This window comes from Ixodes scapularis, unplaced genomic scaffold, assembly GCF_016920785.2.
Source record: "Ixodes scapularis isolate PalLabHiFi unplaced genomic scaffold, ASM1692078v2 PGA_scaffold1__304_contigs__length_218370807, whole genome shotgun sequence".
Classification (NCBI taxonomy): Eukaryota; Metazoa; Arthropoda; class Arachnida; order Ixodida; family Ixodidae; genus Ixodes; species Ixodes scapularis.
Genome location: NW_024609846.1, coordinates 127,452,604 through 127,476,863, shown reverse-complemented (window position 1 = coordinate 127,476,863; position 24,260 = coordinate 127,452,604). Strand labels below are relative to the sequence as shown.

At 47.2% G+C, this 24,260-nt stretch overlaps 1 protein-coding gene across 1 annotated transcript in view; it reads right to left on the bottom strand.

Moving 5' to 3' along the window:
* LOC8039328 (protein SMG8) overlaps window positions 1-24,260 on the bottom strand; it is a 54,964-nt gene continuing 30,704 nt past the window's right edge. Inside the window, exons 13-22 of the mRNA XM_029986132.3 lie at window positions 20,511-20,666; window positions 17,753-17,897; window positions 16,797-17,069; window positions 15,751-15,840; window positions 12,551-12,697; window positions 11,091-11,234; window positions 6,698-6,822; window positions 6,503-6,561; window positions 4,744-4,923; window positions 1-302 (exon numbers count right to left, since the gene is read on the bottom strand). Of these exons, the coding sequence (XP_029841992.2) occupies window positions 185-302; window positions 4,744-4,923; window positions 6,503-6,561; window positions 6,698-6,822; window positions 11,091-11,234; window positions 12,551-12,697; window positions 15,751-15,840; window positions 16,797-17,069; window positions 17,753-17,897; window positions 20,511-20,666 (1,437 nt within the window). The 3' untranslated portion in view covers window positions 1-184. The remainder of the gene's footprint in view (window positions 303-4,743; window positions 4,924-6,502; window positions 6,562-6,697; window positions 6,823-11,090; window positions 11,235-12,550; window positions 12,698-15,750; window positions 15,841-16,796; window positions 17,070-17,752; window positions 17,898-20,510; window positions 20,667-24,260) is intronic.

The following is a 24,260-nucleotide window of genomic DNA, read 5'->3' as shown; positions in this document are numbered from 1 at the left end:
TTGCGTTAAAAGTATTTTATTTGTAGCGTGACTTTATATTTACACTTACAGTGAGAGAGCCACCAACTTTGTTTAATGAAGAGGAATCTCAAGCCACAACATTGACTTTGTGCCTCCATATGTACAGGAACGAATCAAGGAGGACTCTGTGCCCACCTCGCATGCAAGGGGCCATCTACATGGTTCACCTAATGGGGGCTTGCTCCACAATGCCGTACACGCCGTTCAGAAGCCGGGCAGATTCTACCGGGACCGCATCCTTGGGTGGCAAGAAGGGACCTGCATCGCTTTCATACACAAATCTGCCAGGACAGTGAAGGAAACAAACAACAAATGCGCATCATTCGAGGAAAGTGGATCCCTGCTTCTACATGCCATAAACACGCCATATACATGCCAGAAACAAATGACATTCAATCAAAGAACATGAATCTCTGTTTCCACGCAGCACATATAAACTACCCGCCAGGGACATTTAGACGCTTCGTGCATACTTTGAACGGAGCCCGGAGTTAGTTATGTGCCAAGGTTTCACGGCTCGATAAAGCTTGGACCAAAACAAGCGAAGGAGAGCAGCCTTCACCCTAACCTGGAGCTCACCTTGAAAGGATAATGAAATGTAAGAGGTTTGTATGGTGTTTTAATATCCAATGTGATGGCATTAAATCCGTCGCTTGGCAGGGTACAGGAAAGTTGTGCTTTCAGATTTCGAACCTGGGTAAAGTAGACTTCTTCCAAAATTCGAAGCACTCCATTGTGGCAAAGTGCCACGCAGTGCACTCTGGGAACTAGTAGACTACTCAGTTTCGGTTCTGATTGAGCAGCTTCAGTTCATGCTATCACGCCGTGACCAAATGCTCTGCTTGCGTTTTCAATTACCTGACTTCCCACGAATGCACAATACTCTCATTTCTCAAGCGATATGAAAGGAAGACCAAGGCACTTTTCTTGGTTTTCGAATGCCGGATATTGTGCGTGTGTATGCAAACATAGTAGGAAGTGACTTAGTCACCTCACCCCACAACTGTATCTTTGAGCTCAATTTCAATAATTCTGTCTAGTACCAGTGAACCATGACTGAAATTTGGTCACTTTGAGCCCTACAGATATTTTGTTTGCCAAAAGTCCACTCTTGTTACTTCATTGGAAAAGCAAGCCGCATCCTCACAGGAGTCTCAGAGTTGAGCCCAACCTTGGTACATTAACTTTTAAGAAAATGCAATGAATTCAACCTCACTACAACACTAAAGTTACTATAAAGTCTTCCTCGTGTCATTGTATATCTCCCACTCAAATTTTATGCTGACTGAAGATTAAGTTTTCGTAAACACCGAGATCGGCTAGCTACGACGGATCCTAACCAGCGTCCCCACTTCTTCGCTAAGCCTTTCTGGAAGAGATTTTACCGATGCCCAAGATCTTTGTCTAACAGTGTGTCTGATATTATCTCGGCATACTCAGTCCGGAAGAAAGCAAACACATAACAAATGTTATGATCATTAGCAAGCGCCACATGCACTTTGAATCCTTTAGTTTGTTTAGCGCATTGCATAGAGGGTTCACCCCCGTATACAGGCGTCCGGTGAACGGTGCGACATTCTTCACGCATGTGTTCAACTGTTGCTTTCTAAAAAATGGCTTCTATGTGCGAATGTGCCTATATGATTGGCAGGATAACTTCATGTGCATATGCGATATTGAATTTGTAGAATGCAAGCGGGTAATGACTTCACTTTGTGCAGTGCTGTGGGCAGTCATGGGCACGTTACTGCTACAATGTAACAGTGTTACAGTTACAGTTACTCATGGAAGAAAAAAGTAACCCTGCTACAGTTAATTACAAAATTGAAAGAGTAACTTGTTACGGTTACAGTTACTTCGCTAAGGGAACACCGTTACTTCATCGTTACTACACAAAAAATATTAGAAAACATTCAAAATGAACCTTTTAATGGGCCTTTAAATTAGCATGAATTTTTCATAAGACATTGTGTTGTTTCACGGTAGTGAATCTGATTTTTTAAGAAATAATCAATATTAACATGTTTGGTTCTTCCTATTTAAATTTTACCATGAATAGCTCCCTGAAGATCATAATTTAAGGCAGTGTTGGGGTAAATCCACTATGTGATGAAGTATTTATATAGATTCTTTATTGGCAAAATTACAAGCGACTTTAGTTTTTTCAGAATTTTAATCAAGCAGATACCTGCTGATTATCCACGAAGAACTTCAAAATAAGCGCGACCTCCATAAGGTATACACTAAGGTATACGCGTCTAGATCTCGGGTACTATATCCAATCAAGGCGCAAGTTTACAATCAATGAATTCTAATTCCGGATTTTTTTGGTGAGGTAAAATGGGGTGGAAGGAGTAAAAAAAAACATGCAAGTGAAAGTCAATAATAATATTATATATCTTGCAATCTAGATGTGTTCTTATGCCACTCCAATCCACTTGTCGGTTTAATCGTTTTCCACTGCGTGCACACAACAATCTTTCATGAAACACACAGCTTCTCTTGAAAACATGGAGAGCAATGTTGCGGCAACATTCCTCCGTCATACCCGCTGAATATGGCAGCGGTGCAAAGGAGCACTGATCGAGGTGCAAACAACCATTGTGTGTAGAATTCTAAACGGTTCTTGCAATCTTTTCTCCGCCACTTCCTAACCAGGTCGGACACGTTTGCGCTCTTCCATCTCACCACCTCAACTAGAAGAAACCACCCGGAAAGCCCCCGACATGAATATCTATAACGCCCCGGGGCTTAGGACGGTCTTTCAATTTCAAGAAGAAAAACAAACAAGCAGAACGACACAGACGTTTCGAGCGAGTACTCTTTCTCAAGTGATGGAACCCGAAAAGCAGAGAAAAGGGAGACAACAAACAGGTGACGAAAAACAAAACCAATAATTGGGATGCAAAAAAAAAAAAGAAACGGAAGGGAGAGCAATTGGGTTTAAGGTCAAGACCCTGCAAGAGTGCATCTGGAAGTTGGACGATTCAAATTAGAGGGGAAGGAAACGTATGCTTGGCAGCAAAAATACGAGGTTCAGAAAATCAGTTATGCCATAAGCCTGTGGGCATTTGGTGCAACAATTACTAAAAACTCCTCTGCGAAAGGCACTCGCTCCCTCCACCAAACGAAGAAACGAAAAACACCTTAAAGATGCTGTGCTTTGTTACATCTGCGTGCGCTGCGGGCAGGTGCGTAGCCAGGGGGGGTGCTTAGGTGTCAGAACACCCCCCCAAAACTTGATTATATATATATATATATATATATATATATATATATATATATATATATTATTTTTTTTTTTTTTTTTTATTGTGTGTGTGATTGCACCAGCCCCTTGAAACACCCCCCGAAAATATTTTCTGGCTATACCACTAGCTGTGGGTGATGTACGTCCCTATCCTTCCAGTTGGGGGGATAGGGATTAGATGGGCCAAGACGGGCCCATCTAATATTTAGTTTATTTTTAATGTAAAAGCATTAACTGTCCCATGGAGAGAGCCGACATCATCAGCTTTGAAGTCGCACCAAACGGCACCTTAAATCCTTTCTCCAACTGAAGCCAGCTCCCAGCTATGAAACAACGCGAAAAGCCTAGCCAAACGGCACCTAGTTTCCCCGATCCCAAAGGACCGGAGTAAAGCTGATGAATTTCGGCTTCGCTCCCACTGGCTGGCACGCATCGACGATACTCCGATAGGCACATCAGTTTCAACGACCACCACCCCATGGCGCTGTGTGTCCGCGAGGCAGCGGCTCCATCGCTCCACGCCCAAGGTCAGCGCACCAAGAACAACACGCGCTCGACCATCGACGCAAGTACGCCGCAGACGAAAGGGAGCGGAAGAGCAGCGTGCATGCTTTGGCATTCACAACTCATAAGAAGTGCTTAGGTGTACATCGGGCCTTTTTACAGCGGAGCTGTTAAGGGCTAGTTTCCCCAGTATCGTGTCTGAAGGCAAACAAACGTCTACACAAAACTTCTGAGAGCTACCGCCATCTATGAGCGACGGCGGCAACCAGACAACCGGCTTGCTGGTTGTCTGGTTGTCGCCGTCGCTCACAGATGGCAGCAACCTTTCCAGCCTTTCCACTCTGGCTTGCCAACTTGTGGCCGGCCATAACTTCATTCCCACCATAGTACAGCTTTGCTGGTCTTCCTTCTTCACCAGACTGGAAAGGCTGAAAGTTTTTTTTTTATTTTCTTTCCTCGTGTTCCAGACGGTTTCTGCAGCAGTTTTTGCTGTGCCCTTCCTGTATCAGGACTTGGGACTCTGTCATGAGTTGCGAGACAATTTGGTGGTTGTGTTTGCAATATTTTTGCACATAAATTTGAGAAGTAACTGTAACGACTTTACTCTTTACAGTCACTTTTGAAAAATAGTATCCCTGTTACAGTTACAAGTTATTTTCACTAAGCACTAACGAGTTACAGTTACAAGTTACTGAAAAAAGAAACTAGTTACCGGTAACATGTTACTAGTAACTAGGGTAGCTACTGCCCAAGACTGGCTGCAGGTCAGTACATGAGATAACGTCTCATGTACTGAACATGAGATAATGTCTACGTATCGATCAAAATCAAAACCATGCCACACTCCTCCCTGACCAATTAGTTCCCAGAGTGCAACGCACGCAGTGTTGCATGCAGGGATCTATGAAAGTAGTCTATTACATCGCACCGCCGTCGCAAATGGAGAGAAAGGGCACGCGCAAGGATACGGCAGCCTGAGCACCCAGTAGGCAGACTGGGAGAGTCGGACGGGCTCCTTGTTCCCCGGGAAGAAGGTGGGTGCAGGGTGGGGGGCCGGCTGCACCTTGGGCTGCAGGGTCACATGCACGGGGGCCTTGGGGGTCACCACGTGGATGCGCATCAGCTGGGCCACCTGGGGCTTCACGGACCTGCACACGGCAGCCAGCCAGCCGTCCCATCGTTCGCACCTTTCTTTGAGGGGTCGTTACGAGCGCAGTGCCTAGAATGCGTCTCTGACTGGCGCGTTTCTGCGTCCTCAAAAGTGGTCTCTCGATTTCCGTCCGATGACGCCACAAATATGTGTCAAGGTGGAGGAGACGGATGCGGCAGACACTTGTTCTGCCGTGGGTCGCCCTGCGGCCGGACGGCCGACGAAAACCAAAGCCGACATGAGATGGGACGCCATGGCGACACTCGCCTTTCTGGTTAGTATTTCTATGACCGACCGCTCGGATCGCGAAATCTGATGGCGTGTCGTGCCGGCTACTACAACACACTTGGTTGCAACTTTGGAATGACTCTCAATGCGTGGGCAGGATGTGACGGTAAACAGAATGGTCTAAGACGCGTTCCAGGCACCATACTATGAGGCATCTATAGCCTTGTAAAGGCTAGTATGCACATTTGCATGCTAGAGGGTGCTGCATTCCCTCGTAATCGCTTAACGTACTGCTGCCATCTGTCGGGTGGTCCTGGAACATTTCCGACCTGCGTATGTATATTTTTTGTCATTTTTACCGATCACTCTTTTACCATGGGCTCGAAATAGTTCTGGCAATGTTATAAGTAGGGTTCCGTATCTTTGGGGTTTATTATTTTTACGAGAATCCGCCTTTTTGTGTGTTTATTTACGGCACCGGGTAAGAAATCGGGGTTTGTCAAGGCTAGCGTCATAAAACAACCGCACGTCTATGAATTTGTGACCCCTTCCAGGGTTCGTGGAACATGTGCCCCCGTCCCAAGTACTCGAAAGACGTCGTCCCAGCATAAACGACACGGGAGGGGACATGGTTCCCAAAGAAAAAAGTAACCTCGAGGACAGATAGTAAGGGTTGAGTTCCGGATCACAAAAACAATGCTGCAGATATCTTTCTCCACAAACTGGGATTTCCCTATTCGAGGGCAGCTTTCATTCGGGGTTCCTCGGTTTTCCCTGGTTTCCGAGAAAACCCTTTCGGGGGTTATTTATCGGGGTTTGTTGGTATTTATACTGAAAACGGGGAATCCTAGATATAAGCAACCGTTTCTCGTAGACTGAGAGCAGGTTTGATCTAGCCAATACCCTTCAAAACCCTCGGTGTAGTTATATGCAAGTCTGAAGTATTCCAGTGTGCGTGAGAGTTGTGCGGTTACGAGGAAACGCAATGCACTCAATCAAGCACATTCAATGTGTGGCTGCTCTACACCCCAAAAGATGGTAACAGTCAATCCCATGCACACTGAAGAATGTTCCATTGACCCTGTCAATCGCATGTCATTCAACGAAAAGAAACAACACAGTAAATAAAATTCAATAAATGTTTCTTAAAACTAATATTTTATAATAAAAGAAAAGTTGGTAAGGGTAAACTAGTACATAAACTTTACTTTACTTGTTGGCACGAGCATTCTCAAATTATGCACCTGCACCCGATTTGACTGCCTACTGGTATCCGAAACAATTGAATATTGGAACATGTCTAGTAGGATCAACATACTCTCACGTCGAAAATTTAGTTGTCCACTTACCGGCACGGGCAGGGAAAATAGAGGGGCATATGACTGTTGGCAATCTTGTTGGCATTGTCCTGCAATGACAGAGAAGGCAGAGCCTTGCAGCGTAACAAAGTCATCGATACAAATATCTAGAAAATTACTATGCACGTCAAAGACGAAAATGCAACCTTCCGATAAGAGGGAACGAGCAGAGTGTCTCAGACAGACCTTGACTAGTCCGGTGCTGGTGGAACGCAGCATCCTGTCAGGAGCCGCGCACATGAAGCGGTGACCCCTCGGGCACTCATACTCGACGCCGATGAACACTTTCACCGTGAACTGGAGGCCGTCCCCTGAAAGAGATTGAATGACGCATGTGCAGTTATGTCGTCTATTAGCTTAGCCGGCAGGAAGTTAGACGGTCCCTATGGGCATCCAATGTCTCTGCCTGGGGTAGGGATGCCCAAGCGCGCACCGTTGTGATGCTCGTTCAGATCAAAGTGGGCAGTAATGAAAATTTACCCCGGGAGCCCCGGGTTCTACCAGCGCGAGCTTTCGCTCCATGTTCTCCGGGCTGTGGCGATGAAATATGAAATGTCCCTCTACTTTCAAATTCACAAATTCCAGATTTTTGTTTCCTTGTCAACTTCAGGGGGATTCCCATACAATGATGGCACCACAAAAAATGAACCAGGTGGAGCAGCAGGTAGGTTTCACAAGTGAAAAGACTGATGATAAACTGACAATGAGGTGAATGGTCCATGTCACTTTAGAATGACTAAAAGTTAATTTTGGAGCAGCAAACAAATGTTTTGGATTTTCACACGCTGGCCTTTGCACTCCCACTCCCAAGACGGAGTGCAAAGGCTAGCATGTGCATCTAAAGACATGGAATATTTGCAGTGGAACAGAGGAGAACAAAGTACTATTCCATGCTTGTGCTCCAAGATAGTACAGTGTAGACCGCATATAACGTATGTCGCGGGAGTCGCGAAAATCCGCACTATAAGCGGTACCGCGCTATTACCAAAACATCAATTTTTCAGGCCAAAATACATGCCATGAGACAACTTACCTTTGTAAAACAATTTATTTTATGTTAAATGAAAAATAAAGCGTAGTCTGAGGAAAGTCGATCCTTATATCGCCAAACTAGTACACCTCTCTCAAGTGTCACACATTTTCAAAAAAATTGGTGAGTTTTGCCTGGCGCAGCCTTTTAACGGCGTTGCGGACGACCTGGTCTTCCACAACGCTAAGGCACTTTAACACCTCATCACTGAAGGAGTTCTGCTCACAGTGAACCTTCAGTTTCTGTAAGAATTCCAGTGCGTCTTTACTTGAAACTTCCGGCGTGCTCTCCTCGTCGTCGTCCGGCTCGTCTTCGGGTGGACTCGCCCCAGAACCTCGCACCGCTGCAACAATAGCCTCATCGGTGGTTGCTTCCTCACGGATAGGAGAGTCGTCGTCATCCTCATCTACATAGTTTTGGAACGTGTCGTTTGCAGGAACAAAGCGGTTTTCCACAAGGTCGGACCACACGTCGTTCGCTCCGATCGCCTCGTCGATCGCATCACTGCGCAGATCGGCGTCCTCCGAATTCCCGGCATCGCGCACAAACCCTGCGTTGCGAAAACACTTCTGGATGGTTGTGGCATTTACTTGCCACCACGACGCTGTGATCATGTCGATGGCGCCCCTCAAGTCCACCTTAAGGGGTTCATCTCGTTGCAACTTCAAGACGACCCTTTCGCACATGCGCTTCTTGTAGAGTGCCTTGACTGTAGCGATGACGCCCTGATCGAGAGGCTGGCTTTTAGCAGTGGTGTTTGCCGGCAGGAACTTCAAACTGACTGCGCTTAATTGTGGCTGCACATTGTGAACGCTGCAGTTGTCCAGAATAAGGACGATACGCCGTTTTTCTGCGACCATGGCCTCATCGTAACTTTTCAGCCAACTAGCAAAGAACTCTTGGGTCATCCAAGCCTTTCCATTTGCTGTGTACACCACAGGCAGACATTCTCGCTTCTTGAAGCAACGGGGTCGTTTGTATTTCCCGATGATAAACAAGCGTCGCTTGTCGGAGCCGTCCATGTTTGCACAAAACAAAACCGTGACACGTTCCTTTGAGACTTTGCGGCCGGAACAGGGTTCACCTCTCATCGCAAGAGTGCGATCGGGAAGCATGTTGTAGCACAGCCCAGCTTCATCAGCATTATAGATGTCTTTGTCCGTGTACGCGGAAAGCATCGTCTCGAGATGAATGCGAAACGGTGTTGATGTCGCTGGCCTGTAATAAGGCGGAGCCTCCTGAGGGGGCGGTTCACCGAATGATACTTTAGCGAATACTTGGGTGCCGCGAAGCGGCGTTTACGTGTGGGCCAATACACACACACATGTGGGTTCACATTTTTTGTAATGAGCCGCCTCAGACTGTCGCCGCGAAGCGGCGTAAAGCGCAGCGCGGCGGATGGGTTAACGCGCGCCCCCGTTATTGCCCCGGAGGCTCCGCCTTATTACAGGCCAGCGACATCAATACCTGCGAAACCACGCCTGGATGCTGGCGTCGTCGACTTCCCCACTTTCGCCCGAGATAACTTTGCAGCTGATCCCGTGGCGATCTTTAAACCGCTGGATCCATCCGTTGAGGGGGTTGAAGCCTTCGTGTTCGAACAAATGTCCAAAAGACTTCGCTTTCGCTTGTAGCATCGGGCCACTCACTGGGACGTTTTTGGCTCGCACTTCGCGAAACCACCTAAACAAGGCTTCGTCGACGTCCTCATACTTTGACGTACGAATCCTCTTTCTTGAGAGCGACGCAGAATCTTGCTGTAGCTGCTTCCGTACCTGCTCCCGGTTCTTCCAGACAGCAGAAACCGTCGTGTCAGCGACGTTGTACTTGGCCGCGACGGAAGCTTTTCTCATGCCACTTTCGACATCTTTGACGATGCTCTGTTTAGTTTCGAGAGACAGGGCTTGTCGTTTCTTGGCCATCCTGGGCTTGGGAGACGGAGAGATCGGGATGGACGGTCGATTTCCGCACGATATGCTTGAGGCGATCCACACGCGGTCCAAGCAGACGACGTGGTGCAAGTTTGCACTCTGCAAGAAGCGAAACTGAAACCATCCAGCTATCCAGCCTCCGTTCGGCGCGCGTGCGCGGGGCAAGAAAGGAAATTGGTGTTGCGTCACTACAGCGAGAGGGTGAAATCGAAAGGGTGAAAGGCTTGGGAGTGGCTCGATGGAGGGCTTTCGGAGTTGAGCACGCGCGTGCGTTTGTCGGTCGCACTAGAGCACTATATAGCTCCTTCGGAGCAGAGTAGCGCAGAGCCGTGGAGTAGCGCAATCTAGAACGCCGCCTCTCGGCGACTAGCGGCGAACGCCCGGAGGTTCCAACTGCGGTCAGAAATGCATGGAGAACGTGAGAAAATCGTTGTTTCTCCAGTATTGTGGGAATGTACGGAATCGCAATCATTTTTGACATAATAATGGAACACTTTAGAATAATTTGCGCTAAGTTTTGTGCCCCGCAAGGACCTGACTTTTTTTTAAAAATTGCCTGAGCGGCATCATGCAGCAGACGACACGGCGACGTCACACCATTCACGTGACCCGCTCCGGCCAACCCGAAAAGCCCATCTCCGCTGCGAGCAAAAATCGTCTGCTTCGAACGCCATTGCCTTGGAAATTGCCTTCTCGAAATTTGCACACGCATCCGATATCGTTAAAACTTTGATAAAGTGTTTAGTGCTTTACTAACTTCACGACAGACTAGTTTTGAAAAGTGTGAACTCGCCGTTCATTTTTTAATCAGCCGTGTTGTGTCGATCTCCATGTATTCTCCCATAGGGCGGGCCGCCTCCTGGAACCCCGAGTACCACGTGACTCGCGCCGAGCCGCTCTGTCGGCCGTGTTGTCGGCAAAACACGGGGTTCAAAGGATTGCGTTACTCTGCTCCGTAGGAGCTATATAGTGCTCTAGGTCGCACCTTGCTACCTCGCTGCGTTGTAACTCGCGCGCAGTCATTCGTCTTCGCCGCTCTCTTTGCTTCTTCGAGCAACCTCCTTGCCAGCCTTGCCCCCGCGAGTGCCGCGTGCGGCTAGCGCAGTTGGCGCCGTTATCTAGAGTCGCACAGGGAAGCGTGCTCGCTGCGCCGGTCAGTCAGCGGGGCCGGTGGGCTGTTCCAGAAACCGCACTATAACCGGTATTTCCCTTCGCGCGCCTGCATTTTAAGCGGTATGTGAATACATAGAGTTCTATGGGAGGCGAACCGGTGGTTTAAAAAAGCCGCGTTGTACCCGGTCCTGCACTATAAGCGGTTACGTTATAAGTGGTCTATACTGTATTTGTTTACTGCTCCAAAATTAACTTTTTGGTCATTCTAAAATCGCAACCAACATTCATTGTACGGCAGACTGTTTAATTTCCCCAAACGATTGACCAACTGTTTAGGTGTGCTCAGAAGCACCGTACGAGGCAACAAAAATGGTGTGAAAGAATCACTCCTTTCTGTCTAAAAAGCCCCATTGCAGCAGCTGCTTTTGAAAACACGCCGAGTGAAAAAGGACATATCAAGCACGAGCGCATTTCCAACTTCCCTACTTTATCCCAGACATCCTACCTTTGCCGTTCTTCTTGCCCTTCCATGTCTGTGCCCTCTTGCCTTCCCAGAGTGAAGGCCAGCGCTCCTTGTCAAACTTCACTGCCACATCCCAGGGCAGGAGGAAGTTGGTGCCAGCCAGAAAGCCTGGCTGGTCCTGGATTCCTGGGAAGGAGATACGAGTGTCCGCCAATATTGCTTTGAACAACCAAACGGAAACGAGGCAGACCCGGCAACCATGGCATTATGCCTTCACGAAATACAAACAAAACTACTCTTATGTTTTTGTTTTTTCTGCGTTTTATTTATTTTTTAATCAGTGACTGTACTCACCGTCAGCCTAAGAAACGCAGGCCGTGGCTTACTATGTTAACGCTTCTCGCTTTGCAATTCATCCTCCTGCATCCTTATCGGCTAATGCTACAAGCTCATTGGCTGCGCAGTGATGGTAAGGTGCCTGAGAGTCTCTTAGGGCGTCAAAGACTAGAGTAATGTATCAATGTGCTCGTTACAAAATTAAGCATTTTTGACTTAACAATGCTTTTTAACAATACTTAGCAAAAAAATATGTTGCAGTATGCAATCAGTTTTTTGTCTATATAGCTATTCCTCAAATAAATGATAAAGATAATTAAAGTTGCACTTCAGAGCCTGGGTACCCTGGGCTTAATCGCCTCCCCTGCTGATTTTACAAGTTCTAATAAATTTAGGTTTCATAAACTTAGCGAATACTCACACTGACAATTTAATTATCACATGCATCTTTTCGTGGAAGCATGTGCTGGAGCGGAAGTTGCCATGAGTGGTGCCATTAGGCACCACTCATGCAGCAGGGTCAGCGGCACCCAGTGTAATAGCCTGACGCGAACCGAACCCCCCCCCCGCTTTTGTTTCAAGCAACGAAGCTTGAAACGAGAGACTGGGGGGGGAGGGTCACGACACTCCCCCCACCCCACTTTCTTTCACTGCCCAGCTGCACCCCCCCACGAGTGCTGCACCCAAGTCAATTTTCCCCCCCCACCCCCAACGTAGTGATGCCACTGGTCCCATCTCTTCCCGACAACCGCTGCTCTCCCACTGAAAACATCTTTTCTTCTTTTTTTTTTTTTCTTTTGTACTCAGAGTTCACAATTTAACGCTTAAATTGCACCAGTAAAAGACCCATTCAAAAGAAGTTACAGAGTCGAGTTGCCATCTTTGCGGGCCATTTTAGTGCGTAAATATTTTTGGGGGGCCCACTGTAGTATGCAATAGTCAATGACGGAATGAGAACAGCGGTGAGGTCTTTCAGTTGTCCACCTCGAGTGGAATCTGCCTACCTTCGATAACGCTTTGGAATCCTGCGAGCTTTGCGCGTGTATACACAGCCAAAGCATGTCAGGACTCGGAAAGCAACAATCACGTTGCACGGCCTAGCGTCCGAAAGAGACCCCCTACCGTTCTCATCCAGTCGACACCTCTAGAATGAAAGGGGGACTCACCGATGTTGTGCGAGTAGAGGCTAGAGGGTCCCAGGCAGACCAGGGACCAGGCGCTGTAGCACGGGAGCAGGCCGGCAGGACTCAGCGAGTGCAGCATGCCGGGTAGGTACTCCGTGTTGGAAGGCACCAGGGACGCCTTGGTCGCGTCTGCAGTGGCAGACGGGTGGCGTTGCAAAACCGGGCTAGACAAGGACCCTTGGGAGACGGGCCTTGAGCTAAAGGGTTACGGCCGACGGGCTGTATGCAACAACAGTTTACTCATACTTGGAAGCCTAATGTAGTACCTCATGGTCAAGGGCAGAGTTAACGTTTTGCCACCCTAAGCAGCCTTTAATAGTGCCGCCCCCCATGGTCGGTGACCATGGGGAGCGGGGATTGGGGAAAGTAGCTATGTTTGTAGTTAAAATTATTAAAGGGGCGGTGCAACAATTTGCGGACTTTGGCTAATTAATTGCGGGAGTTGATCCCGGCCACATATAAACGAAGGACCGAAAACTATTCTTTCCTGCTTGCCCCAGTTTTCATTAAAAAAAATAAAAGAAATTGGTATCTCTGGCACCCCTCAACTCAACATTGAAGCGGCACCAGCTTCGCCTCTGAAGTCATTCGGAGTGGCGTTGGTTTCCGGTTGGGTTCTTCTGGCTTCCGTTTCCCCAGCGCTCGCCGGCTCGCCAGGCTCGCTGCTCTCCCGCCGATTCCCGACCAACATGGCGGCATGGGCGGACAGCCTGAGCGACGACGAGCGCAAGATGCTTGCGACGCGGCGGGCAGTCGAAGTCGAAGTCGAGGTCGAGACACCAGGAATAATAACGATACCACGATACTACGGACCACGACCAACGCACTCCGTCGAGCGAGGGAAAGACGAAACGTCCGGGTTGCTCGTGTAGCCGCCGTAGGCGCCTCGGGCGTCGACGAATGACGGCGACGGCAGGTTTTGTTGACTTGCGGTAGATGGCGCCACAAATAATTCATACCCTTTTAGCGGCAATATTAGGCTTTTGAAGCGTCTCTGCATGCCTAAACAACAAGATTTTTTAAACTTAACCTTAAATCAAGCTTACAATCGCCTAACACTATCACTTACAAAAACCACTCCGAATGACGTCACACCACAGGTTCCATTTGCGGCCACCATGTGGCCGCAGGTTGGGAAAAAAAGCGTTTTTTATTTTACGATTACGCAGCGAAATAGAGGTATTTTGGGGTATGGTGGCACTTTTTCTCTTACTTATGCCGAAGTAAACAATATAAAAAATACAAGCTGCGCATTCGTTCAGTGTTAAAATCATTGCACCGCCCCTTTAAGAGTAGCTAGATTTGGAGCTAGAATTCCCAAAGTAGCTAAATTCGGAGCTAGATTAAAAAAAAAATGAAAGCCGTTTACAAATCCCTGTAACGCCGAATTGGAGTGCAGCTCTTGAGGAGGAGTAGAGAAGGGTACTGAGGGGGGTCACGTCACCTGCGGGTAGTCACGTGACCCCGGGGGGGTCACGTGACCTTGGGAAGTCACGTGACCTTGGGGGGTCACGTGACCTCGGGGGGGGGGGGGGCACGTGACACCGCCCGGTTACGCCGACGGCGACACCGACGCCGCTCAGGCTGGAAACGGGCCCCTAAGAGCTGCGCTCTAAAAATGAGCCCATTAATTTAGGGGCGGCCACAAACTGGCAATTCCCAAAATTCTGACACCCTAGGCAGCTGCTTAGTCTGCCTATTGGTAAGTCTGCCCCTCTGCAAAAGTGTGCGCCATCTAGTGGCTGCAGCGCCCATTCCCCTAGTCTGCCGTTGTTCGGGCCGGCACCCTGAGCATGTTTTGAATATGAGCGCCACGTGGGCACTCGGCAGGAACTCAAATCCAAGCAAACGCATCGCACAGGAAGCGATAACTAAAATATGGTGGCTGCCGGCGTTGCTCCTTGGACTTTTGAAAAGGGACTATTAAAGATCAATCGTCATTACTCGCATAAGAGTGTTGCAGTCAAATGGAGCCAGGTCACAGTTTTGAGGGGAATTTTCGAATCATGAAAACGATATGGCAAAGCTTTTATATTTACATTCATAGGTATCCCTAGATGGCAACGTTTTGCAGTCTCGAAACAACAGCACCTCTAGAGAGGAAAGTCGGCAAATCTTTTTTTAATTGGAAGTTTATAAATGGGATTGGGCAATTTCAGGAGCTCAATGTCGGTGTTAAACGTCTTTGGCATTTGTCTGTCTCATTACTCGAACATGATGCTACAAAACCTATAAGCAACAATGTCGATTCCGGTGTCTGGATGAATTCCAGATTTCAAATTAATGCACGTAGAAACAAAACATAACAAAATAAGGGAATTATAATGTAGCAACAGACTCCATGGCTGCATGACTACTTTAAGCCCACTGCACATCAGATGACAAGCTCCAATATCAGTACTCGAGTTAGGCACGCAAAAGATATCAACAGTATTTTTACCCTTAGATGGCCTTATGAAATGGTGCGGAAGGATATTTATTCCTTGCCCTTTTATATTACTTGCTTCCTATCAAACTTGGTGTATATCGGAATACTAATAATGTATTGTCACAAATGACAAGGTGAAACAAAGAATAACTGGGGAAACTGAAAGGTTTAATGGGGCGAACTTGCGCAAAAAAATAAAAAAGGAACAGAAGAAAGCAGAGCGTCGCGGGCGTCGAAGTCGGCGTGACAGCAGAGTCGAACGCTGAGGCGAAACTGACTCTGGCTCGCTACGCGAAGCCCCTTATGTACACGCGTGGGCTTCTGGAATAATCGGCGCAGAAGGTTCGACGCGCAGAACATTCGCACCTCGAACAAGCACCATAACTCTCGAATTTACCAGAACACTAAATTGCAGGGATAAACAAAAGACACGTCGCTCCCAGGAATCAAACCTTGGCTTTTCGCGTGGGAGGCAGGGACGATAAACCGTTAGGCCACACGCGCACTGCCTACTTGGCCAGCTGCGTGCGCGGCAGTATGTATGGGTAAGCTAAAAGTCACTATTGTGTATTTAACACAATGTACAACTACTTTAGAATCATTGCCTGCCATTGTTGCAACAAGAGTAAAATGGCTCTGAGAGAGCACATCAGTAAAATGAACGCAGTGTGGCTCAGGTAAATTAATGTGCAAACCTACTCCATTTTCAATCTGGCTTGCTTCTTAGTTTCGAGGTAGCAGCATTGACTCTCACCATCGTCGTCTGGGTCTTCAGTGTGCTGTGTCCTCGCTTCTGAGAGAGAAATGCTCTTTTCACTGTCACCAATGTCTGATGATCTTGAGTCTATAAAAGAGGTATTTCGTTGACTGTCAATGCACTCTCATGAAGATAGCTTCAAATCTTTTCAGGCATTCAGAAAATCTCTCGCTCAGTCAAAACCTTGATGCAGCTAAATCAGGTCGCTCAGATTCCTATAAAACAAACATCTAAAAGGCTTTCTTCAAGTAGCTCTTGCATTGCATTTTATACTTCCAAATTTCATACTCATTCACACATTATGAGCTGCATCAGCAAAGTCTAAATGCTATCGGCTGGTTTATGTGCTTCAGAGCTCTCTCTCGACTACTGCTTTACAACTTTCGTGAAGTTACAGGCTACTAGTTTCAGCAAAGAAAGAATTACTCTCCCCAAGTCGTCATTTTCAACAACTTAATGGAATTAAACATTGGAATCTAAAGTAAACAATTTCCACATAACAATGAAGACAGCCTCATCATCATGCCAATCAAAATGCCCGCTATCATAGTAGCCTGTTCCAAGCAGATCAGCACGTGTAAATGTTATTTTAGTTTTACAAACTTGAAGCCCTGTCGAAATATCTTTTTCAATAACTTACAAAGAAGTACTTCAACCATAAGGTACTTCTTCATCAGCAAATAATTTCTCTATCAAGCTTATTTTGATCCCACATACAAAGTTCATATACAGCAGTGAACATCTAGAGTTCGAGCCTCCTCTGTGCGTCAAACATCTATAGAATAGAACTGCCTCTTCACCCCAGTTATTAACATACCTGATTTTTGTATTTTCAAAAAGGCTGCCACAAACTTGCATATGAGATATATACTATCAGGATATTGTAAATTTTTGTTCATTCACCCCTATATCCCTCTGATGATATACATGTTGCGCAACTAATTTTGCAGATGGTTATGCTCCCGCAACCCCCATTTGCCAGTGTTTCTCTGGATGTTTCTGCATAGGAGCAGTTTGCTGGACATGGGTTGTGGAATGCCAACCTGAGGCATCACTGCTCTCCGGCGACTCCGAGCTGAAGTCCGACTCGGAGTCCGACAGCGGGCTTCGTGTGCCCGAGTCGCTCCTGGTCTGGCTGCGTGTGAGACTCTTGGCACGGCTCCGCGACCTGGGCTCGAGCTCAAAGTGCTCCGGAGGGGCACAGGCCGAAGCACAGGGCTCCAGCTCAGCACTGCTGGGCTCAAAGACAGGGAAGTTGATGCGCTCCAGCACCCCACAGCACTCTGCACTCAGCATCAGGTAGAAGTTGTAGTTGGCTGCCTGCAAACGAGTACAAATCACGATTGGAACAGTTGAATCTCCAAACAAGGAGCAAAAACAACAATTTGTCAAGAAAAGCTGGAAAACACGTTAACGACGGCGCTTGTCTGGGTGACGGAAAACGACCAGAATTGATTACGAACCTCTCCGCTTGCTCGCTCGCAAATCACCAGAGAGACCACCGTTTACTGTATCCATGCCTTCTACTCGCAAACATTTTCAGCAAAGGTAAAAGCTCGAGCAAAAACTGTGCACGCAATTTCATGCTCTAAATCAGGGGTGGCCACAGTGGCACAGGGTTAGAGCCACAGACAAAAGGGGGAGGGGGGGCACCACTAACAAGAAACGATACGGAGAGAGCAGTCCTTTCCAAAAGAGTCAAGTATAATTGTAAACTGCAGCAAATAACGCCAGGCAGCAGAACGTTTCTTCAATCACTAAGCAAAAATGAATGCATGGTTCGCTTGCAAGCCACTGCCCCTGACGAACCATATACGCATAACGGACGTCAGGGGCCGGATTGCTCCGGAATTCTGTCAGCGATCTGGTCGTACACTTCTTTTACAGCAATCGCTCACCCTCTGAAGGCAACACAGATTGTCGATGAAGCACACGACCCCGTTGCAACCTCCTATATCCAACTGAGCGGTTGCCAAGTGGCAAGGTGCGGGCGCGGGACCTGCCTTGAGGATGAAGGGGTCGTCGCGGGTGCTCTGCTGCCGGCCGCAGTTGCAGGTCGAGATGAGCTTCACCTGGCTGCAGTGGGGCATCACCAGGCTGTCCTCCTCGCTCTCGTCCTCCGCATTCTCGGGGGTCTTGTGCAGCTGTGGGATACACGGCAATTCCCAGTCCTTCCTTGAACGGACGCCGACAAGGTACACCACGCGCCTGCAGAGATTGTTACTGAAACCGAATTTACGAGCGCCCAACTACCCAGAAAAAAATATGTGCGGGTCGGAATTTGGCTTTCTTCAGCCCGAAAACCGCCAATCGAGAATTCGATGTTTGGAGCTGCCCTTGTTCCCTTTCTTTTGGTCACGTGGAGTGATGAGAAGTTTTAGGCCACCCCATCTAAGACACACGACAATAACTAAAAATAATAAAATACCCTACATAAAATTTCATTTAATGACCGCTAAAACAGCAAACACACACTGAGCTAAAGAAAGCATGAGCGCATAGTCAACTACTCGCGGTTCCCACACACTGCGACGTCCCCGAGTCTCGTGCTGATCCAGTAGTTTCAACTTTACTTCGCTCACTTTTCTCAGCAAATATGTGACTGTGCAAGAAAGAAAAAAAAAAGAAAAATGTTGGGTAGTGTTTTGGCTCGTGCGAATAGTGGATTTTGAGTCCAAAGCGAATTCGAAGCGAATAGTGGTTTTGGCCGAATATGTTTGATTCGAATATCGAATAGTTTTTCCACGCCTTTCACTACCATTGCATAATGCTTAGACGAAAACCGAGCTAAGCCTGTGAAGGTTATTCCACTTTTTCATTCATAAGGTAAGCTTAATCTATCTATATTTATGAACTGTGATCTCAGAAGGTCTGGTGTCTTGGGATGGCAAGTAAACAATGGATTTGACATAAAATAAATCCTATATAGATGGCTAACTGTACCAATTAAGTGAATTTACAAATCTTGATATATAAAATATTCTTTCTTTAATCTCAAGTTAAAAAAGAATGAGTCGTGCATGATGAACACAGGTAATAAAATCATCTCTGCCTAACATAGTATACTCTACCATAAAAGTTTAATTTTGAAACTTTTACTATAGTGTAGATATACACATTCACAAAGTTTCCATTTATTTTCAAATACAGTCGGCACAAGTGCACCATCCCGCTTTGAATGTATGCTTTTCATGAGCACGCAATAGACCCTTTCAGGAATTCAGTCTGGCCACTTTGATCACTATCATCATCATCGGAAAACGGCATATGTGCTATACTAATGGCGGCCTTCTGTTTACTGATGAAGGAAGAAGTTGAAGATGCTCCTAAGCAGACGATTCGAGGCCTATACATTCTAGATGTTAGCGCGGCGTGAAGCAGGAATTGGACGCAAGAGCTGCGTAAGCGTTCATTTCTAACTCGGTCCCAGTCAATCTGTTAGTAGCACTCACTCGGCTTCAAAGCCCCTTGATGTATAGAACTCTATCAAGGCGTCTATGTGGGTTGGCGCTTCGTTGCGACTGGCTGCATTTGTTTTGCCATCGACACTAAAGGAGATTGAAAAATAATTGTAGTGAAGCGCACATTCTCGTTTACCGTTGACCTTAAAAAGTGACGGTGCCCCATTAATTACTGCAGTCCACAGGTTCATTGCCGCCATTAGTATAGTAAAAGATAAACTGCCATTTGAGTCACCAGATGGCACTGAATTCCGAAAAGGGTCTATTACGATATTGTTAATCGCGGCGGGTTATCCCGTTAAGTGCGCTTCTTAGCGAGCACCGATGTAATGCGGAGAAGCAACACCCGCGGAGCTCACTTCCGCGGGGTTTCGCTTCTCCGCAGCGCACCGGTGCTTGGTAAGAAGTGCACTCAACGGGGCTAACCCGCCGTAATCAACACTTCGAAAAACGCGAATAGTGCAGTTCTTTTCGAAGCGAATATCGAATAGTGTATTACTCAGAACTACTATTCGAAATTTCAAATATTAGCAAAACAATAGTATTTTGCATTAAAAAAAGGAAGGATTTTTTTTGTCAGTTTCTTTTTAAGAACTCACTCAAATATTGCCTCATTGCCTGGTACAACTTACTAGAGGTCATAAAAGATTTTTTGCATCTATGAAGTGCCAAACAAGGCCCTCTTGTCGGAGATCCTTTGCATACGATCTACCCCACATGACTACACTGCAAGAGCTAGAGATTATAAAACCTTCACCTTCTAAAAGTCAGTTCTTTAGCAGCTTTTGTAAACTGATCCCACCTTGTCCGTCAAAAACCACAATGCATGTTTTACTCCCAACGTTTCCCTTCCTAAGAGCCGCACAGAAGTGAAATCCAATTTACCCTTCCTCCACCCTCTCCCACCCCCTCTTTGAAACATCACTCTCCCTCTTCTAAACACTGCTTTGGTGGAGTATATACTAGTATATATACCCTTTTGAGGGGCAAAGAAGAACAAGAAAGTATCATAGCCTTAAAAAAATACTTTAAATGTTTTTAAAATTATCTACATACTTTTTTTAGTTTCTTTTAATTAAAAGCATTAAAAATGGGCACATTAAGTTTACAACTTCATCCAAATAATCATTCGTGATTAACCTTAAGAAGGAAATTATTTTTCTTGCTTGGGCCTGCAATAGCCTACAGTGTGCCGTAAATAGATAAATAAATTAAATGTAAAAAGTTTGGTTTATGGGAATAGAACTGTTCAAACCGTGCCTCGTGGGACCCGCAATGTCTCGGCACGAAGCTCACCGGGTTGACGCAGTGGTTGCCGGTGAGACTGAGCACCTCGCACATCTGTCGGCCTGCCTTCCAGATGGCGTCGCAATCCTCCCTCAGCTGCTGGGCGTACCGCTGAAATGCAGGGCCCCTTGCGTGCATGCTGAACAGCTGGAAGGCGTGTGCCAGCTGCAACCAGAGTGCCAAGATGGCACTTTAAGACGTGCGCCCAACATAACCTCGCTAATTGTTGCCCCCCGTGCCGACAGTGCTGCTTCAAAGATGAAACATGTTAAGACTGAAGCTTGAGGTAGTTGGTGGAGCATGCACTGTGTGTTCTCCTTATTTTCGTGATTGTCATTTGTGCATGCTGCCCTCATTGTTTGCTTCAGAGGTCCCCAAAGCACTTAATGTCATACAACAATGTGATGTATCTTGTTGTGCCAAAGAATTGCACAATATAGACTATAATCAATAATAAGAGGCATTTGCAGGCTGGAATGTCAATTATGCTCATAGCGCAGGTGCGGCCAGGCTGACCCGGACTAAGAGCCGCAAAGCAAACCACAGAACTTCTAAGAGCCGCCAGGGCGGGGGGGGGGGGGGGGGGGGGACAAAACAAACACCACTGCCTGGTTTCTCCCCCCCCCCCAAAAGCATAAAGCAGCTTGCGGGTCACAACTGCAAGCCGGTAAATATAACAATGAGATTGTTCCTGGTCCTTTGTGAACTTGAACATAACGTCTGTGACTAGTGGAAGCTATGAATGAGGTCAAACCGGGCTTCCGCGACCTTCAACAAGAAACGATATGGAGGGAACAACGGTTACCTAAAGGGGACCAGTATCACCGGCGAGTGACAAAGGCCGCAAGACAGAACATTTCCTCGACCCCAAGCCAAAGTGCACGGATGTTTTGACAGTCCCTGTCCTTGATGACTTTCCAATTAGGGTCCGGCAAACTCTCTCAAACAATGAAAGAAACGGGATCTGTGGAAACATACGAGTGAAAAGCGGTTCGACTGTACGTGGGGGGGCAGAAGGCTGCCTAACTGCAAGCTGTTCTTTTTTCTAAAATCCTTTCCTTCTTTCCTGGGGAAACGCGGAAAGGGCGGGGGGGGGGGTTCTAACGAGGGATCCACGAGCCGCACCGTGACCAGCAAAGAGCCGCATGCGGCTCGCGAGCCGCGGTTTGGCCACCCCTGTCATAGCGTCTTTAAAGCAATACCATAAGGTACGATAACCAGGCACGTAGCCAGGGGGGCGGCCCATAGGGCCCGGCCCCCCCTCCCCCCCCCCCCCCGCCCGAAACCTTCGATTTTGCTGGGACCTCCTCTCCCCCCTCCCCCTCATACAGCATTTTGTCATAGGCGGCGGCCCCCCCCGAAACAAAATCCTGGCTACGTGCCTGACGATAACTAGGCACTATCTGTGGGTATAGTCGGTTCTGAGTTAAAAAGCAATTACACCACCTGTAGCCAAATATTTTTTGATAACAAAAACAAACAAAAAGCTCCTGTGTGAAAAGCTTGGCTCCAACGTTGCCAGGTTTTATCCATTTTTATTTTGATATTTATATTTATCACGTTTACCTAGAGTTTACAGTTGTTTTTGTTCTGGGCTCTCTAGTCCCCTAAGGGAAGGTCAGAAAGTACCAAGGTTTTGGAAATCCAAACTCTTACCTAAAACTTGGTAACATACCACAACTTGTGCTTAAACCCTTAACCAAATTTAGTTTGGGGAAATTTCTGACCCTTAACTGCTTAATTGTTGTCTCCAGAGTTACATTTGTTACCATCAAAATCAAGTTTCTTGCCATAAATGAAATGGGAGCTAAAATTTTTAAAAATTCAGTATTGCCACCTGTTGGCAGAGCCTCAAATTAAGCTATGAGCGAGCGTGGTTTGTCCAAAAGGATTGAGTGCGTGAACCGAGAAAGCAGATGAGCTGTACTTATACTGAACGGTTTGGAGACGGCTCCATGTTGACGTGCTAGGCTCGTCCAAAAACGATTAAGGGGTTAAAACTAGGGCTGTTGAAGTCCTTTTATGAGGAGTTTGCGAGTCCATTTCTCAGACAAAAACAAAATCCTGCTGTACTGACTTTGCAAAACAGTAAACAAATATGCAACCACGACTTCAGCCACTACTTTGAAAGATGTGAATACGGTAAAACCTTGCTAATTCAACCCCCGCTAATTAAAAAATTCGGATAATTTGAGCTGCCGATTTGGTAACGTCAAACACGTGTATTAGTCAATGGCACCAAATGCTCATTATTTCGGAGGCAGTTAGTCACGCTATAGTTGATTCGGATGAATTTGGCAGGTGGCGCAAGCTACCGCCCGTTCCAAAGGGTATAGCCACTATCCATCCGAGGTGCACACGTGTTTTTCTGGTTTTTCCCATGGTTCTTCGCTCTTCCGGTTCTCCATGCTTCACGCCAGTTTTGCTGTGGAATGCCATGCGTCTGCATGCTAATCTTCTGGCATGTCGTCGTCACGAGCAGCAACTGCAGCAACCCCCATGGCGGTGCCGCCAGCGAAGCGGCAAAAGTACCAGGCCAAGGATTTAGCAACGAAAGTGGAAATACTGGGGGCCTTGAAGGACGGCGTCTCTCGACAAGTGATGGAAAGGTACGACGTCAAGAAAAGCATTTTGGCCACGTACGTGAAAAATGAGGTTGAGATCCTACGGGCTTTCAAGAGCGAGAGGTTTAACGCGAAAAGAAAACGGCTGCGGAAGGTGGCGCATTTGAAACTAGAAGAGGCCTTGCTGCAGTGGATCGTCAGTGCACAGGATGCGCAGCTGCCCTTGGGTGGTCCTCTGATCTGCGTGCAAGCAGGGAAGTATGCAGTGAAGATGAAGATTGTTTCGTTCAAAGCATCAGAGGGCTGGTTTGCCCGCTTCAAAAACAGACATGGACTGGCTTTCAGAAACATGAGTGGAGAGAAAGGTGCCGTCGACGGCGATGTAGTCGATGACTAAAAAAACGTCAAGCTTCGCGACCACCTCGCTGCATACGAGCCGAACAACGCCTTTAACGCAGACGAGACAGCATTGTTTTATAAAGCCCTACCAGACAAAACCACCATACCAAAAAGAGACCCCTGCACAGGCGGCAAAAGAAGAAAGGGTCACAGTTCTTTTCGGCGTAAACATGACTGGTACGGAGCGCTTGCCACTTCTTGTGATTGGAAAGGCGAAAAAACCGAGATGTTTCAAGAACAAGAACTTCAAACAACTTCCCGTGGACTACCAAGCGAATCGGAAGGCCTGGATGACGTCTGAATTTTTTCAAGCTTGGCTGCACCAGCTAGACCAACACTTCTGCACCAAGAAGCTCAAGGTGTTGATATTCGTCGATAATTGCAGTGCCCACTTCAACGTGTCGGGACTGGAGTGCATTGAGGTCGTGTTTTTGCCTCCAAACACTACTGCTGCCCTTCAACCCATAGATCAGGAGACGATTTAGTACGTGAAAAGCACATGCAGGAAGCACGTATAGAAGCGAGTGTTGCTGTGCACTGAGGCTGCAAAGAAAAACAAAGTTTCGCTCCTCAGCACGATCTACATTTTGTTGTACGTGTGGAACAACACACCCGCTGAGATTATCGCAAACTGTTTTAACCACAGCAGCTTTGTCTGATACGAAGATTGCCAGGTGGTGGAGACCCCAGACCTCGCTCAAGACGACAACGGCCGTTTTGAGGTGTCTTTCCTGCCCAAGTGCAACTTGCTGACTACCTTGCGATTGATGACGGTGTTGTTGTGGCTGGTCAGCCG